The 18,466-nt window shown below is 45.3% G+C and overlaps 1 protein-coding gene across 2 annotated transcripts in view; it reads right to left on the bottom strand.

Moving 5' to 3' along the window:
• Positions 1–3,437: 3,437 nt before the first annotated feature.
• Positions 3,438–18,466, bottom strand: part of LOC134352762 (zinc finger protein 229-like) — a 48,196-nt gene continuing 33,167 nt past the window's right edge. Inside the window, exon 4 of one of the 2 annotated variants that reach the window (XM_063060195.1) lies at positions 3,438–9,775. In XM_063060195.1, the coding sequence (XP_062916265.1) occupies positions 8,660–9,775 (1,116 nt within the window). In that variant the 3' untranslated portion in view covers positions 3,438–8,659. Of the gene's footprint in view, positions 10,775–18,466 lie in introns of both variants that reach the window. The other variant, XM_063060194.1, reaches the window with a different exon arrangement.

Below are 18,466 nucleotides of genomic sequence, written 5' to 3'. Positions count from 1 at the left end.
ACCTGCTGAGTTCCTGCAGCTCATTTGTGCCTAGCTGCAGGTTTCAAGCATCCACTGTCTCCTATGCCTCCAATTGACATTTTAACCCTGGGCAAAAAAAAACCTCTAGCTACTCCATAAATGCTTTTCATATATACATTAGCAGCCACTTTAGGTACCTCCTGTATGTAAAAAAGTGGCCACTGACTGTAAACTCTCAGTCTATTGCTGCTCTAGTTCAAGGTTCAATATGTTGTGCATTCAGAGATGCTCTTCTGCTCACCACTGTTGTTACACGGGGTTATTTGACTTACTGTCAGCTTGAACCAATATGGTCATTCACCTTTGACCTCATTCATTAACAAGGCATTTTCACCCACACAACTGCCGCTCACAGGATGATTTTGTTTTTTTGCACCATTTCTGTGAACTCTAGACTGCTAAGCGTGAAAGTCCCAGGAGATCAGCAGTTTCTGAGATACTCAAACCATTCCGTTTGGCACCAACATTCATTCTGTGGTCAAAGTCACTTCTATCATATTTCTTCCACATTCTGATGTTTAGACTGAAGAACCAAACTCTTCACCATGTCAGCATGCTTTTATGGATTGATTGCTGCCACATAAATGGCTGATTAGATATTTACATTAATTATAATAATGTGTACAGGTGTGGCTAATAAAATGGCAAATTGAGTGCAGTTCTGAAATTTGTTGTTTCATAGGATCAGTTCAGTGCAAGACAAAAAAATTACTGTTTTAGAAAAGGTAAATAGTACAAAAAGAGGGCAGCAAGGTAGTGCTCATAGGCTCATCTTTGTGTTTCCTTTCTCTCTCTCTCTCTCCTCCCGCTCTAAGCCTATTTCACAGGGTGTTAGAAAGAGGGATGAGATTGATTGAAACAACATGCTGAGTTCAACCAGTCTTGCTCAGTCCACCTGAATCTAAACACTGCCAGTCCTTGGACGTGGAGAGGGCAGGATCATAGTCATAGTCATAATTTATTGATCCCAGGGGAAATTGGTTTTCTTCACAGTTGCACCACAAATAAGTAAATAGTAATAAAACCATAAATAGTTAAATAGAAATATGTAAATTATGCCAGGAAATAAGTGCAGGACCAGCCTATTGGCTCAGGGTGTCTGACCCTCCAAGGGAGGAGTTGTAAAGTTTGATGCCCACAGGCAGGAATGACTTCCTATGACGCTCTGTGTTGCATCTCGGTGGAATGAGTCTCTGGCTGAATGTACTCCTGTGCCCACCCAGTACATTATGTAGTGGATGGGAGACATTGTCCAAGATGGCATGCAACTTGGACAGCATTCACATTGGGGTTAAACTTACAAAGAGACTTTTCACTTAGGTATGGAAAGGGATTCACTCCAGTCACAAAGGATTACCAGCACATTCATACTGGAGGAAGGGTGTTCATTGATTCCAAGTGGGAGGAGAGACTCACTTGGTCAGCCAGTCTGTGGAATCACCAGTGAGTCCACAAGTGACTGTAGGAGCTGGATTCCACGGTAATTGTTCCTTAGAATTGTATCCAGGATTGGACCGGGTTTACTATCCCAGCCTGGCATCCTCCTGATGATGTTTACAGCTCCTGGAACTGGAATGATTTTTAATGTCCCTTACCAATGCGCAATAAATTGCCTTGATCTTATATTTAACATATCATTAACAAGAGAAAATCTGCAGATGCTGGAAATTCAAGCAACACAGACAAAATACTGGTGGAACTCAACAGGCCAGGCAACATCTATGGAAAAGAGTACAGTCGACATTTCAAGTCACATCCCATCAGCAGGACTGGAGAATAAAAGATGAAGAGTCGGAGTTAAAAGGTGTGGGGAGGGGAGGAAGAAACACGAGGTAATAGGTGAAATTGGGAGAGGGGGATTGGTGAAGTTAAGAACTGGGAAGTTGACTGGTGAAAGAGATACAGGGCTGGAGAAGGGGGAATCTAATAAGAGAGGACAGAAGGCCATGGAAGAAAGAAAAGGAGGGGTGGGCGCACGCACCGGAGGGAGTCGATGGGCGATGGGTAGGCAAGGAGTTAAGGTGAGATTGGGATGGGGAATGGTGGTGGTGGTGGGGTTTGGCCATAACCAGAAGTTCGAGAAATCGATGTTCATTCCATCAGGTTGGAAACTACACAGACGGAATATAAGATGTTGTTCCTCCAACCTGAATGTGGCTTCATCACGACAGTAGAGGAGGCCATGGATTGACATATCGGAATGGGAATGGGATGTGGAGTTAAAATGGGTGGCTACTGGAAGATCTCACTTTATCTGGTAGACGGAGCAAAGGTGCTCAACGAAGCAGTCTCCCAATCTACGTTGGGTATCACCGATATACAGGAGGCCACACCAGGACAAATCAACTCTTTCACCTATCAACTTCCCAGCTCTTTCATTGACCCCTCCCCCTCCCAGTTTCACTTGTCACCTCGTGTTTCTCCCTCCCTTCGCCCCACCTTTTAACTCTAACTCTTTGTCTTTTGTTCTCCAGTCCTGCTGAAGGGTCTCAGCCTGAAACACCAACTGTACACTTTTCCATAGATGCTGCCTGGCCTTCTGAGTTTCTCCCGCATTTTGTGCGTGTTGCTTTAACATATCATTGAAGCTTTTGTAGTCTTTATCGATAGGCAGAATTTGTCACTGTAACATGCCTTTTAAGACCTTAAGACATAACAAGTAGAATTAGACCATTCAGCCTAATGAGTCTGCTCCACTGTCCAGTCGTGACTGATATACTGTCCCTCTCAATCTCATTCCCCTGCCATCTCCCCATTCCAATGCCCTAAGTAATAAAGAACTTATCCACCCCCAGCTTTAAATATACCCAATGAATTGGCCTCTTCTGCTGTCTGTGATAACAAGTTCAACAGATTCACCAGCCGCTGGCTAAAGAACTCCTTCTCATCTCTGTTCTAGAGGGACAAGTTTCTATTCAGCGGCTGTGCCCTCTCGTCCTTGACTCCCCTACTAAAGGCAACATCCTCTCCACACCAACTCTTTAGGCCTTAATTTGGACCAATAAACAGGCCCTTCCAGAGCAGGTTGATGGAACATTCCCACCTGGTACAATGATGAAATTTATCCACAAATGGCAATTAGTGATAAGTGAATTGTACATTTGAAAGATTTAGGAAATGACAATGAAATAATATTTCAGATCACAAAATCTGCAGATGCTGGAAATCCAAAGCAACATGCACAAACTGCTGGAAGAACTCAGCAGGCCGGGCAGCATCTATGGAAATGAGTAAATTGTCAACGTTTTGGGCCAAGACAGAATCCTGATGAAAGGTCTCAGCCCGAAATGTCAACCGTTTACTCTTTTCTATAGATGCTACCTGGCCTGTTGAGTTCCTCCAGCTTTTTGTCTGTGTTGCTTCTAATATTCAAGATGCTGGGATTCTGAAATGACAACACGAAGTGCTGGAAAATGATATTTTTATTTACATTACAGAGACACAGTACAGTAACAGGAAGTCCCAGCCCAATGAACCCACCCCACTCATTTACACCATGTGACAAACTAACCTACTAACCCATATGCCTTTGGAATATGGGTGGAAACCAGAGCACCAGCAGGAAACCCACATGGTCATGGGGGGAACACACAGACTCAATAGACAATAGGTGCAGGAGTAGGCCATTCAGCCCTTCGAGCCAGCACCACCGTTCACTGTGATCATGGCTGATCATCCACAATCAGCACCCTTAGCCGGCCTTCTCCCCATATCCCTTCACTCCGTTATCTTTAAGAGGTCTATCTAACTCTTTCTTGAAAGCACCCAGAGAATTGGCCTCCACTGCCTTCTGAGGCAGAGCATTCCACAGAACCACAACCCTCTGTGTGAAAAAGTTTTTCCTCAACTCCGTTCTAAATTGGCTACCCATTATTCTTAAACTGTGGCCTCTGCTTCTGGACTCCCCCAACATCGGGAACATGTTTCCTGCCTTTAGCGTGTCTAATCCCTTAATAATCTTATATGTTTCAATCAGACTCCTTACAGACAGCAGTGGGAATTGAACCCAGGTCACTGGCATTATGCTAACCATTACATAACCGTGCTCAATAGACAAGAACTTGCTAAGGTTGATTTGGTAGATTATTTCCAGGGAAAGGGACACCTGGTGAGGAGACTCCTAAAAGTTCAAGGTTTTTAATTGAGACTTACTGGTCTGCATGTTCCTGTTGGAGTGAAGGGCAAGGGTGGCTGGAGAAGGGACCTACGATGGGTAAGGTACATGGCCTCCTCTATTGCTATGACGCCACCCTCAGCCTGAGGCAGCAACACCTCATATTGTCTGAGTATCCTCCAACCTGACAGTATCAATATTAATGTTTCTAACTTCCAGTAATTTCTCCCCCTCCCCTTCTCTTTCTCTCTTTTCCATTCCTCATTCTGGCCCCTCGCTTATTGTCACCTACCCATCACTACTCTCGTGTGCCCTCCTTCCCTTTCTCCCATGGTCCACCCTGCTCTCCCATCTGATTCCCTCTTCAGCCCTTTATGTTTTCCATGCAACACCTCCCTTCCTACTTCATCGCCCCTCCCCCTACCTCTCAATTCTGGCTTCTTCCCCCTTTGTTTCTAGTCCTGATGAAGGGTCTTGACCTGAACTATCAACTGTTTATTCCCCTCCATAGCTACTGCCTGACCTGCTGAGTTCCTCCAGTACTGTGTGTGTGTGTGTTGCTATGAATGATGAGGGATAATGAGGTTCTCGTCAGGAGGAGGAGGCATGGGTTAGTTACAGACAACTGGGGTCAAGTGAAACCCATGAGGACTATAGGAGATGTAGTGGTGGATGGATACACAATTGAAATCAGGAGGACAAAAAGTGGACATGGCAGAGAAAATTATGGAAAATCCAATGAAGAGAAAGCAAGTAGAGAGAGAGGTACACAAAGTGCTGTAGGAATTCAGCAGATCAGGCAGCATCCATGGAGAGGAGTAAACAGTCGATGTTTCAGGCTGAGCCCCTACAAAACCAAAGAGGACATCTTTGTGTGGAGCCTCAGGAGAAGAGCAAGTTCCTTTCTGAATATTTCTCCACTGCTTTTACCATTGGGTAAGACAAGGGAACACACACCAGTCCTCATACTGGGATCAGAAGTGGAAAGGGTGTGCAATTTCAAGTTCCTAGGTGTCAGTATCTCTGAGGACCTATCTAGAACCCAACATATTGATGCAGCTATAAAGAAGGCAAGACAGCAGCTATATTTCATTAGGAATTTGAGAAGATTTGTTATGTCACTAAAAACATTTGAAAATTTCTACAGATGTACTGTGGAGAGCATTCTAACTGACTGCACCACTGTCCGATCTGGGGAGAGGGGCTACTGCACAGGATCGAAGTAAGCTGCAGAGAGTTGTAAACTTAGTCAGCTCCATCATGGCCACTAGCCTCCATAGTATCCAGGTCATCATCAAGGAATAGTGCTTCAGAAAGGTGGTATCCATCATTAAGGACATCCACCACCCAGCACCTGCCCTCTTCTCATTGTTACCATCAGGAAGGAGGTACAGGAGCCTGAAGGCACACACTCAGTGATTCAGGAACAGCTTCTTCCCCTCTGCCACCTGATTTCTGAATTGACATTAAACCCATGAACACTACCTCACTACTTTTTTTATTTCATATTTTTTGCTCCACTGATTTAATTTAACTATTTTATATTTACTGTAATTCACCATTTCCTTTTTCTATCATTATTATACTGCTGCCTCAAAGTTAACAAATTTTACGACATATGCCAGTGATATTAAACCTGATTCTGAGAATGTCATAAAGACTTCAGATCCAAGGAGGGTTAATGGGGGTACCTTGGGGATAGTTTGCATTACAGCAGAGGATGTGCTGGATGTCATAAAATATGTCGAGGTAGATAAATCTCCAGGGCATGCTCAGGTATACCCAATATCACTGCAGGAAGCTGGAAAAGAATCTATGAGATCCTTGGCTGAGATATTAGCATCAGTAGTGATGGGGAGGTCCAGGAAGATGGGAGGATGACAAATGCTGTACCTATATTAAAGAAGGCTGGAAAGAGAACCCTGGGAACTATGGACCACTAGGCATGATTATGGGGACTGTTATGGCAGACAGGGTGCATCCAGCAAGGACACCCAGGTAAAACTCAGGTATAAAACAAAGTGCAATCACCATGATGAAGTTATACCATAGTCCTTTGAAATGTCAGGTGAAGGAATAGATATATAGAATATTGATATAGATATTCTGACATGTCAGTCCATGGCCTCCTCTAATGTCACGATGAGGCCACACTCACTTTGGAGGAGCAACACCTTATATTCCGTTTGGGTAGCCTCCAACCTGATGGCTTGAACATCAATTTCTTAAACTTCCGGTAATTGCACCCCCCCCCCAACCATTCCTCATTTCTGTTTCCCTCTGTCACCTAATCTCCTCCCTCTGGTGTTCTTCCCCCTTCCCTTTCTTCCCTCTCCAACCAGATTCCACCTTCTCCAGCCCTTTATCTCTTTCACCAATCAACTTCCCAGCTCTTTATTTCACCTCTCCTGGTTTCACCTATCACCTATCCTTGTGCTTCTTCCTCTCCCCCCACCTTCTTATTCTGACCTCATCTATTTTTCCAGTCCTGATGAAGGGTCTCAGCCTGAAACATTGACGGTTTACTCTGTTCCATAGATGCTGCCCGGCTTGTTGAGTTCCTCCTGCATTTTGTGTGTGTTGCTTAGATACTTATGGGCCTGATCTGTGCAGGTCCCCACCCCACTACAGTGAGATGAAGAGGAAGCTGGGGTCTATGTGTGTCCCAATGGTCCTGATCTGTGAGTGGCCCTACCCCTCGGCAGGGAGGTGGGGAAGGTCACAGCAGGGGGCAATCAGGGAGGTAAAACACACCCACCCTGAGCACTGAGGGGGACAGCTGGCCTGTGACTATCCTGAAAGGTCAAGCTGAGGTTGGTGAGGGTGTGCACTCCCACCCTTCCCATCCCACCTCAGTGCCCATCCCAATGGATTGTGAAGACGCAAAAGATGTCAGACAGCGTCTGAGGTTTGAGGCACAGAAACAGGTCCTTCAGCCTGAGTTGCCGACCCCAACTCATCATTTGGCCCATATCCTTCCAAACCTTTCCTGTCCATGAAACTGTCCAAATGACTTCTATACACTGTAATTGTACCTGATCTACGACTTCCACTACATTGTGCGCCAGATACCCACCTCCTTCCGAGTGAAAAACTTGCCCCTAGAGAGCTATTTAAATCTCTCTCTCTCACACACCTTAAACCAATGTCCTCTAGTTTTACACTATGCCCTTCATCACTTTATAAACTTCCACAGATGATGTCCTAACCAGGGGGAAAAACAGTAGAGGAAAGTGTTTTTTGTTCCCTACACAGAGAGTGGTGGGCGTGTGGATCTCCCTGCCATTGATGGAAGCAGCAGATACATTAGGGGCATTTAAGAAACTCCTAGATAGGCACATGGATGATAGAGAAATGGAGATCTCTGTAGGAGAGAAGGATTAGATTGACTTTAGAGTAAGTTAAGAGGTTGGCACAACCTTGAGGGCCAACAGGCCTGCTCTGTGCTATGGTGTTGTATGTTCTATCCTCTATCTGGTTATAACTCAAGCCTTCTGATCCTGGTATCTTCCCTGTGAATCTATTTTGCATCTTTGTCTTCTTAAAGTTATCCTTCTGGACAATTAGCTGACCAGAACCGTACACACAGTCCAAGTGTGGTCTCACCGACATCTTACAGTTGTGACATGATGCACTGACTCTTGCACTCAATCTCCCAAGCAGTGAGGGTAAGTGAGCCAAAGGCCTTCCTCACTCCAGCCACCCGTGTTGTCACAGTCAGGGAAATCTATACACATAGGTCACTCCGTTCTCCAATGTGCCCCCGGGCACTGCCATTCACTGTACAAGTCCTGCCCTGGTTTATCTTCTGAAAATGCAATACCTTGCATGTGACTTAAGCTTCCCCCTGCGAGTTCCTTGCCCATTTTCCCAAGCGAGCCAGGTGTTGGGCCCTGGAACCACAAAACAGGATGCTCTAAGAGCTCAGTGGGTTGAGTAGTGTCTGTGGATGATAAAAGTGAAAGTTTATGTTACGTTTTCAAGACCCTGCGTCGACTGGCAACTTCAGCCTCCACGGATGCTGCTGGACACTCAGTGGGTTGTGCTCCCTGCTTTGTGTGACCATCTTACCACAGGTAAAGGCCATTCAGCCTTTCCAACTGCCCCACCAGTCAGCAAGGTCATGAGTGACGGTGACCTGACACCACTTTCCTGCCGTCCAACATCCCGTGATCCCTTCAACATCGCGAGTTTCCCACGGAGGTTGGTGACCTCCCACTTTCCCACATTTGACACTGCTGAGTTCTGGTCTGTTCCTTCAGCTTGTCCGCATCCCCTCGAAGTCTCTTCACATCCTCAAGCCCAGTTCATTCACACAAAACAGATCTATTTATAATCGATGCAGAAGACAAATGTACCTGCAGTCCCAGGGGAAACAACCCAAATGTGCCCAGTAACCGGGGTCCAAACCTGGATGTGATCAACAGCAACAATAACTGCAGAATCAGTTCCTGCAGTCACTTGTGAACTCACCGCTCTCTCAGCAGCTACAGTGTTTAAATGCCCCACGTATGTACCGCACATTTAAACTTTCCCTTTAGTATGTGTTCTTCGGTGTGACCACAGGTGAGATGACAGTGCAAAGTTCTTCCCACATTCAGGGCAGGTGAATGGTCTCTCCCCTGTGTGAATTCGTTGGTGCCTCAGAAGGCCATATGACAGAGTGAACCCTTTCCCGCACTCGGAGCAGGTGAACGGCCTCTCACCAGTGTGAATTCTTTGGTGCGTCAGAAGGACAGATGACCGAGTAAAGCCCTTCCCGCACTCGGTGCAGGTGTACGGCCTCTCTCCAGTGTGAACTCGTTGATGCACCAGAAGCTGGGATGACCGAATGAACCCTTTTCCACACTCAGAGCAGGCGAAGGGCCTCTCCCCGGTGTGAATTCGTTGGTGTGCCAGAAGGCCAGATGAACGAGTGAATCCCTTCCCACATTCGTAGCAGGTGAAAGGCATCTCCCCGGTGTGAATTCGGTGGTGCATCAGAAGAACAGACAACCGAGTGAATCCCTTCCCACACTCGGAGCAAGCGAACGGCCTCTCTCCGGTGTGAATTCGTTGGTGTCTCACAAGGCCAGACGACAGAGTGAATCCTTTCCCACACTCCGAGCATTTGAACGGCCTCTCCCCGGTGTGAATTCGCTGGTGTGTCAGAAGGACAGACGACCGAGTGAATCCCTTCCCGCACTCGGAGCAGGTGAACGGCCTCTCACCGGTGTGAATTCGTTGGTGTGCCAGAAGCTCGGATGAACGAGTGAACCCTTTCCTGCATTCAGAGCAGGCAAAGGGGCTCTCGCCAGTGTGAATTCGCTGGTGCGCCAGTAGCTCAGATGACCGAGTGAATCCCTTCCCGCACTCAGAGCAGATGAACGGCCTCTCCCTGTTGTGAATTCGTTGGTGTGTCAGAAGCTCGGTTGACCGACTGAAGCCTTTACCACACTTGGAGCAGGCAAAGGGGCTCTCTCCGGTATGAATTTGTTGATGCACCAGAAGCTCGGATGACCGGGTGAACCCCTTCCCGCACTCAGAGCAGATGAACGGCCTCTCCCCTGTGTGTGTTCGTTGGTGCGTCAGAAGCTCGGACGACCGAGTGAACCCCTTCCCGCACTCGGAGCAGGTGAAGGCCCTCTCCCCAGTGTGAATCTGTTGGTGCATGAGAAGCTCGTACGACCGAGTGAATCCCTTCCCGCATTCAGAACAGATGAACAGCTCCCCAGTGTGGACTCGCTGGTGCCGTTGCAGGCTGAAGAAATGCTTGAAAATCTTCCCGCAGTGAGTGCAGGTGAACGGCTTCTCCCCAGCGGGAATCTGCTGGCGGTTCATCAGGTCGCCGGATCACTTGACGTCCTTCCCGCAGTCAAATGTGTCAGGAGGTTGGATGACTGAATGAACCCCCTCCCACCATGTGAGCAGGAGAATGGCTTCTCACTGGTGAGTCACCAGGTGGGATGAGAGAGTGACTCTCTTCCCACATGCACACCCGGTGAATGGCATCTCCCCAGGGCAAATTTCCCAGTGCCCCATCCTGTGAACGACTGACTCCCTTCACTCACCTGAAGCAGGATGACAATGTTTCCCCAGGACCTGAGCGATCAGTCAGTAAAAAGAGGGCAAATTAATTACTTTTCTCAAGTGGAAGCAGGTGGAAAGAAGATTTGAATATTCTCAGGGAAACAGATCAAGTTTATCTCAGTCAAAAGAATGAATGTTTCCTGGTGCAGAAACAAGGATGTGGTGAACACGTTCCCAGTCACAGATCAGGTGAGCTCACCTCCCCCAGCGTGTCACACACGGTCTCTCGTTGCAGTGGGTGTTCCTTTCCCAATCTGCACTGGAGTGATCACTGCCCGCTCCTTCACAGACTGGGAGTAGTTACATGGCTTCTCTGCAACTTGGTTCCTGTTCTCACATCAGTAGTTTCTCCCCTCCCCGCTGTAGACAGTGCCTCACTACCCAGCTGTGTCACGGTCGGTGTCCTGCAACAGCCCTCACTGCCTGGGGTCTGAAGTGAAACAAACCAGCATCTCTCCTTCCACGTTCACAGGCCGATGATATTCAGGTGCTGGGGAGCTGAGTGGGGTGTAGATCTGATGTGATATTCTGTCTGAGATACCCAGTCGCAACTCCTCCACCTTTGATGTCCTGTAAAAAGTTACAAAAATCATCAGTAAGTACAGGGTAGTGACTCAGAACAGATCACTTTAATCTCCTGGGTGGGCTGCGATTCAGGTGGTAGCTCTCTGACTATGACACTGTAATTGTGACATTTAGACGTTCAGCCCATCGAATCTGGTCTGCCATTCCATCACGGCTGATTTATTATCCCTTCCAACCCCATTCCCCTGCCTCCACCCCATTTGAAGCCTGATTGATGAATACAGGACTAAAGGTGTTATATTTGAATGGATGGGAAAGTTTGAATTGCTGTGGGTAGAGCTAAGAAACTAAAATACTGCAAGGGTAAAAAGACCCTGATGGGTGTTATTTTGCAAAGATGTAGTCTGAAAATTGCAATGGGAGATAGAAAAGGCTTGTCAAAAGGGCTATGCTATGATAGTTATAGGGGATTTCAATATACAGGTGGATTGGAAAAATCAGGTTGGTGCTAGATCCCGAAGAGAGAGAATTTGAGAATGCCTATGAGATGGCATTTTAGGGCAGCTCGTGCTTGAAACCATGAGAGGAATCAGCTATTCTGGATTGGGTATTGTGCAATGAACTGGAATTGATTAGAGGGCTTAAGGTACAGGAACCATTAGGAGACAGTGATCATAATATGATAGAATTCTTTCTAAAATTTGAGCAGAAGCTGAAGTCAGATGTATCAGTATTACAGTGGAGTAAAGGGAATCACAGAGACATGAGAGAGAAGCTGGCAAAAACTGACTGGAAAAAGAACACTAGCAGGAATGACGGCAGAACAGCTATGGCTGGAGTGTCTGGGAGCAATTCAGAAAGCACAGGATAGGTACATCTCAAAGAGAAAGTAGTATTCTAAAAGGAGGATGAGGTACCATGGCTGCCAAGATGTCAAAGCCACCATAAAATCCTAAAAGATGCATATAATAGAGCAAAAATTACTTGGAATTAGAGAATTGGGAAGCTTTAAAAAAAATCAACAGACGGCAACTAAAAAAATCATAAAGAAGGAAAAGATGGAACATGAAGGTAAGCTAGCCAATAATATTAAAGAGGATACTAAAGGTTTCTTCAGATCTATAAATTGTAAAAGAGAGGCGAGAAGAGATATAGGACTGCTGGAGAGGTAGTAACGGAGGACAAGGAAATGACAGATGAACTGAATAAGTACTCTGCATTATTCTGTAGAAGACACTAGCAGTATTCCGGAAGTTCTACAGTGAGTGAGGTGGTTGGGAAACTGAAAGGTCTGAAGGTAGATAAGTCATGTACCAGATGGTGTACACCCCAGGGTTCTGAAAGAGGTGGTTGGTGAGATCATGGAGGCATTTGTAATGATTTTTCAAGAATATCTAGATTCTGGAATGGTTCCAGAGGACTGGAAAATTGTAAATGTCACTCCACTCTTCAAGAAGGAAGAGAGGAAGAAGGGAGAGAGGAAGAAGAAAGGAAATAAGGATGTGATTTCGGGGTACTTGGAGGCACATGATAAAATAGGCAGATGTCAGCATGGTTTCCTGAAAGGAAAATCTTGTCTGACAGATCTATTTTAATTCTATGAAGAAATAACAAACAGGACAGTCGAAGGATTTTCAAATGGCCTTTGACAAGGTGTCACACATGATGTTGCAAAATAAGTTTAGAGCCCATGATATTACATAAAAGATACTAGCATGGACAGAACATTGGCTCAATGGCAGGAAGCAAAGAGTGGGAATAAAGGGAGTCTTTTCTGGTTGGTTGCTCGTCATTAGTGGTGTTCCACAGGGGTCTGTGCTGGGACCACTTCCTTTTACTCTATATGTCAGTGATCTGGATGATGGAATTGATGGCGTTGTGGCCAGTTTTGCAGACGGTATGAAGATAGGTAGAGGGGCAGGTAGTGATGAGGAAGCAGAGAGACTACAGAAGATCTTAGACAGATTAGGAGAATAGGCAAAGAAGAAGCAGATATAACATATTGTCAGGAAGTGTATGGTCATGCAATTTGGTTGAAGAAATAAAAGCATAGACGATTTTCTAAATGGAGAGAAATACAAAAATCTGAGGTGTAAAGGGATTTGGGATTCATGCAGGATTCCCTAAAGGTTAATTTGCAGGTTGAGTTGGTGGTGAGGAAGGCAAATGCAATGTCAGCAATCATTTTGAAAGGACTAGAATACATAAGCAGGGATGTAATGTTGAGGCTTTATAAAGCGCTGGTGAGGCCTCAGTTGGAGTATTGCGAGCAGTTTTGGACCCCTTATCTACAAAAGGGTGTGCTGACACAACCACAGAACAGAGGCACATTCCTTTAGAATGGAGATGAGGAAGATTTTATTTAGCCAGTGGTGAATCTGTGGGATTCATTGCCACAAGCAGCTGTGGAGGTTGATAGATTCTTGATTAATCAGGGCATGAGGGGTAAGGGGGAAAGGCCGGAGATTGTTGGGGGGGGGGGGAGAGACAGAAATAGATCAAGCATGATAAAATGGTGGAGCAGTTGATGGGCCAAATGGCCTAATTCTGCTCCTATATTTTATGGTCAAATCAAAAACCCATCAACTTCCACTTTGAATATACCCATTGACTTGGCCTCCAAAGACATCTACGGCAATGAATTCCACAGATTCATCATCCTCTGGCTAAAGAATTTCCTCCTCCTCTCTGTTCTGAATGCCCTGTTCGGAGGCTGTACACTCTAGTCCTGGACTCCCTCACTATAGAAAACATCCTCACCATATCCATTCTGTCTAGGCCTTTCAATATTCAATAGGATTCAATAAGATCCCCCTCATTCTTCTGAACTCTAGTAAGTGCAAGCCCAGAGCAATGAAACACCCCTCATAAATTAACCCTTTCATCTGCAAATCATTCTCGTGAACTTCCTTGGCTCCTTTCCAACGCCAGCACATCTTTTCTTAGATAACGGGCTCAAAACTGCTCACAATACTCCAGGTGCAGTCTGACCAATTGTCCTTTGGGGGGCGGACTTATTCTACTGGTTGAAAGCTGCTTCCGTCATGATTGGTTAGTTTAGAAACTGCAGCTGCTTTTCCCATTAGTCACCTGATGTCCAGTTTCATATATCCTGGGTATAAAATACCCCTTGGAAGAAGCTTGCTCTCTCGTCCTTTGTTTAAGGCAAGCAGCACACAGAACCATTGGAAAGGTATGCTCTGTGTATGCTTTTAGCCAAATATGTTTGTTGAATATTCAATCCTGTAGATTCTGTAACTTGGGAACATAAATGTTTTGTGGAATTTTTACTATTTGTAAATAAATGATTTCTGTCTAACTCACCAGACCTGCGAACCTGATTCAACGTCACATTCAATGCAACAGGGTTTGTTGTTTGAGCAGCAATGCATTTCTTTAAAAGAGAGGAATTAACCCCCATCCCCCAAAGGAGAGACGCAGAGTCCTAGGGTGGGGAGGGAGGGGAATAATAACGCAGGCTTTGGAAGTCTCGCTAACCTACTGATGGGTTATGGAACACCAATAGATTGGTCAGACCACTTAGGTTTCACTGTGGTTGAAACTGGACATCACATTGTTTCCATACTTAAAAAGCTGGGTTGTCCTAGGAGAAAGTATAGCCAGTAGGATGCCTTCTGACTGTTTGCAGCAATTGTAAGATATCAGTATAAAAAGATTGCCGGTCTTCAAAATGAAGTTGAGGACTTGAATCTGTGCTGTGTTATTCTGAGAGGATCACTGTTGATGGCTCAGACTTGGGCTGCAAAGTTACAAGATAATATGGAGATAGCGCGTCGAGCAGGTTGGCAGCCTTACCCTGTTGAGGTTCGAGCTTTAATGAAGCAGCACGATGATCCTACTGTGCAGCTGTGGAATGGGGCCGTCTGGTTGGATGACAAAAATAAGGGAGAGAGGGTAGCATGGAGCCCTCAGTTTATCCCTTGAAATTATCACCCTCCCCTCTGTTTATCTGAAACAGTACAGGCTAGGCCAGTGATCATGCTTTCCCACACCTGCCCTGGGGGACATTGGCCTGGAGCTTCTTTCTCCCAGGAGGGGCAGGGGGAAGAGCATCAGGAATGTGTAGGGGATGTTAAAAGACAACAGAGATCAGGAAATCCTCCACTAAGGAATTAGCGAGTTTAGGGGATAGGCACAGACTAAACACAAGGGAGTTTTGGTCCGTGTGTTTATTGAGGATATGGGATGAGGGAGGTACCTATCTAATAGAGAGATGGGTGCTTTAGGGAGCCTATTGTCCCAACCCGTGATCAACAATGCCCTGAGGACGCTACTTGCTTCCCTTGAGCATAAACTTTCTCAGCTGTTCTCCGATAAATGTACTGTTTCTCTGTGAGAAACTAACTGTCTGTTTTAAAGTTTTGCAGTTACCATACAAAGTTTTTAAAAAGAGTACAGCCTGGGTTTGCATCTTACATTTCTAGTCTGTTACTTTGTTTCTTGTGTTATTTTTAGTCAGTTACTTTGTTTCTTATTTTCTTAATCTGTTATATTTTTATTGTGTATGTTACTTTGTGCTTTGTTACTTGTTTCCCCATGCAATTGGTTTAGGGATGATTCACATTTCATACTGGCCATGTGAATTTTCAGTTAACGGGGTAGAAATTTGGGCAACTTTATTCTGGATATGAGATGCACATTTTTCTGAGGGACATGAGCATTTGGAGAAAATTGTAGTAGTTCTGTTGTTTTTGTGTGTTCTAAATACCCGGTGATTAATCTGGACTGAGTGCTTTTCGTATCTCCCTGCATTACAGAATGGCAAAGTGGTAGATGCTGACTTGTGGTGGGAGATCTTGTGATACACTCTTGGGGATGGCGTTTGAATTTGCACAGTGGATCAGATTGCTGAATTTGAATGAGGGCTCCTTACTACATTGTGGAAGGGATGCTGCTAATATCAACCCCTTTTGATAACAAGAAATAAACGACTGTTGGGAGAAATTATCTGGCTTCCTAGGTTTTGGCATTCTGTTTTGGGAAAGCTGGGAGAGAGTAGTCTATTCCAGCTAACCTCAACCCAGAGTATGGTAACAGCCTTAAAGAACTTCAGCCTTCATAGCCTGATGGAGTAAATGCTTTCAGGGCTGGTATTTCCCTATGTTTTTTCTTGTGTGCCACACTCTGCTAGAGCATCGGTGACCACTTTTCAAGTGGTTGTCTTGAAGGAAAGATTCCTCCAAGTGGAGAAAAGTGGTCCCCCACGTCCTTCTCACAGCGCAGTTTTTTTTTTTACGAGGCCGAGTTGCGAGTCGATACTCAACCCGGCACAGATGGAAAGTGTGCCTGGGACTGGATTCGAACTCGGGAGCCTTCGCTCCGGAGTCTGGCGCTGATGTCACTGCGCCACCAGCCGGGTTTATTCCCCTATGTACCAAGTGTATAATTCAAAGGTCCTGACTCTTAAAGTGACAGAGTCCTGGTGTCGGTGGTTTGTTGATTACAGGTACAAGGTGACAAGGTGGATGGCAAGTACGAGCAGGATCAGTATCCTGAGGCGGCTGTGTCTACACCAAATGGTCTTGCGTAGGTGGGCACATGCTGGGTGCTGAATGGCACACTGGATATGCAGTTCCTAGGCCTACCCGTGGTTCCCACAGGGTAGTGCAGTTGATATGTGGCGCCGTAAGTATACCAGCCCAGTGCCCTGGGATGAGCACCTCGCCGGTCAGTTGGCATAGTAAGGGCTATAACAAAGGAAGAGTTTGAATGATAGCCTTTCTCATCATGGTGTGGCCAGACTATACCAGGAACTGATTTCGATGGCCTTGGATTACCTGCTCACAAAGGAAGGTGGCACTTGGTCAAGAATGCTGCACCTACATTCCTAATGAATGAGATGGTGAACATCACTCACCTGGTTGATCATATCTGAGAGTCAGTGTATAAGTGGGAGACCAGCTCATTTGCTATTACACTCTGGGGTGCAGCTGGTAGTCTTTTCAGACACTGGGAGGCTGACGGACAGCTGTAGTGTACAGGAGGGTGACTACCAAGTTTAACACATTGGGTATTGTATTCTTGTGTTTTATATGCAACTTAGTGGGAAGTTCGTGAGAGTCATACTGGTCTGACGGTTGGATCATCATGGTCACAACTTTCGAGGAGTGGAATGTCATGTGGGGGTGTGGTTTATTCTGTTTGTCAAAAGCTGCTTCCATCACGATTGGTTAGTCTAGAAACTGCAGCTGCTTTTCCCATAGGTTAACTGCCTGGTGTCCAGTTTCAAATATGCCAGGTATAAAATAGCACGTGGAACAGGCTTACTCTCTCTTCCTTTGTTTAAGGCAAACGGTGCACATGACCATTGGGAAGGTATGCTCGGCGCACGTTTTTAACTAAGTATGTTTATTGAATGTATGCTTGTTGAACATTCAACTTTGTAGTGACTGTAACTTGGGGAACATGAATGTTTAGTTAAATTTTTACTGTTTGTAAATAAATGATTAATATACTTATTTGCAGTCTGTGTTTCTGTCTCACTCAGGAGACCCACGAAGCTGCTTCAATGTTACACCAATGGCTTATAACACCTCAGCATTACATCCTTGATCTTATATTCTAGTCCTCTCAAAATAAATGCTAACATTGATTTGATTTTGTTGCTACCGACTCAACCTGCAAGTTGATCTTTAGGGAATTCTACTCGAGGACTCCCAAGTCCCTTTACACCTCTGATTTTTAAATTTTCTCCACATTTAGAAAATTGTCTTCACCATTACTTTTTCTAACGAAGTGCATAACTATGCACTTCCACATACTCTGTTCCATCTGGCACTTCTTTGCCCATTCTTCTAATCTGTTAAAATCCCTCTGCAGACTCCCACTTTCTTCAACACCATCTGCCCATCCACCTATCTTCACATCATCTGCAAACTTGCTCAAAGAGCTATCAATTCGGTCATTAAATCATTCACATATAAAGTGAAGAGACGATGTCCCAACACCAACCTCTGCAGACCACCACTATTTCCCGGCAGCCAATCAAAAGGGGCCCCTTTTATTCCCACTCTTTGCCTCCTACTAGTTTACTAACCTTCTCTCCATGGTAATATTTTTCCTGTAATACCATGGACTCTTATCTTGTTAAGCAGCTCATGTGCAGCGCCTTGTCAAAGGCCATCAGAAAATCCAAGTAGACAACATCTATTGACTCTCCTTTGTCTATCCTGCCTGCTATTTCCTCAAAGAATTCCAACAGATATGTCAGGCAAGATTTCCCTTGAAGAGAAACTTTCTGACTTTGGCCTATTTTATTACGTTCCCTGAAATCTCATCCTTAATAATGAACAACATCTTACCAGCTACTGAAGTCAGGCTAACTGGTCTATAATTTCATTTCTTCTGCCTCCCTCCCTTCTTAAAGAGTGGAGAAACATTTGCAACTTTCCAGTCCTCCAGAACCATTCCTGAATCTAGTTATTTTTGGAAGATCATTACTGTTGCTTCTAGAATCTCTTCAGCTACCTCTGTTAGAACTCTGGGCTGTAGTCCAACTGGTCCAGGTACCTTATCGATCTTTTCTCAGCACCATCTCCTTACTATCAGCAACTACAATTGCTCTGCCCTGATGCTCTTGAATTTCTGGCATATTACTAGTGCCTTCCACAGTGAAAACTGATGTAAAATACTTATTGCATTTGCTTGACATTTCTTTGTCCTCCATTATGACCTCTCCAATGTCATTTTCCCATGGTCTGATATTCATTCTTGCCT

Source organism: Mobula hypostoma, chromosome 10 (assembly GCF_963921235.1).
Source record: "Mobula hypostoma chromosome 10, sMobHyp1.1, whole genome shotgun sequence".
NCBI lineage: Eukaryota > Metazoa > Chordata > Chondrichthyes > Myliobatiformes > Myliobatidae > Mobula > Mobula hypostoma.
The sequence above is the reverse complement of the archived record's forward strand: the minus strand, read 5'-3'. Positions and strand labels throughout refer to the sequence as shown.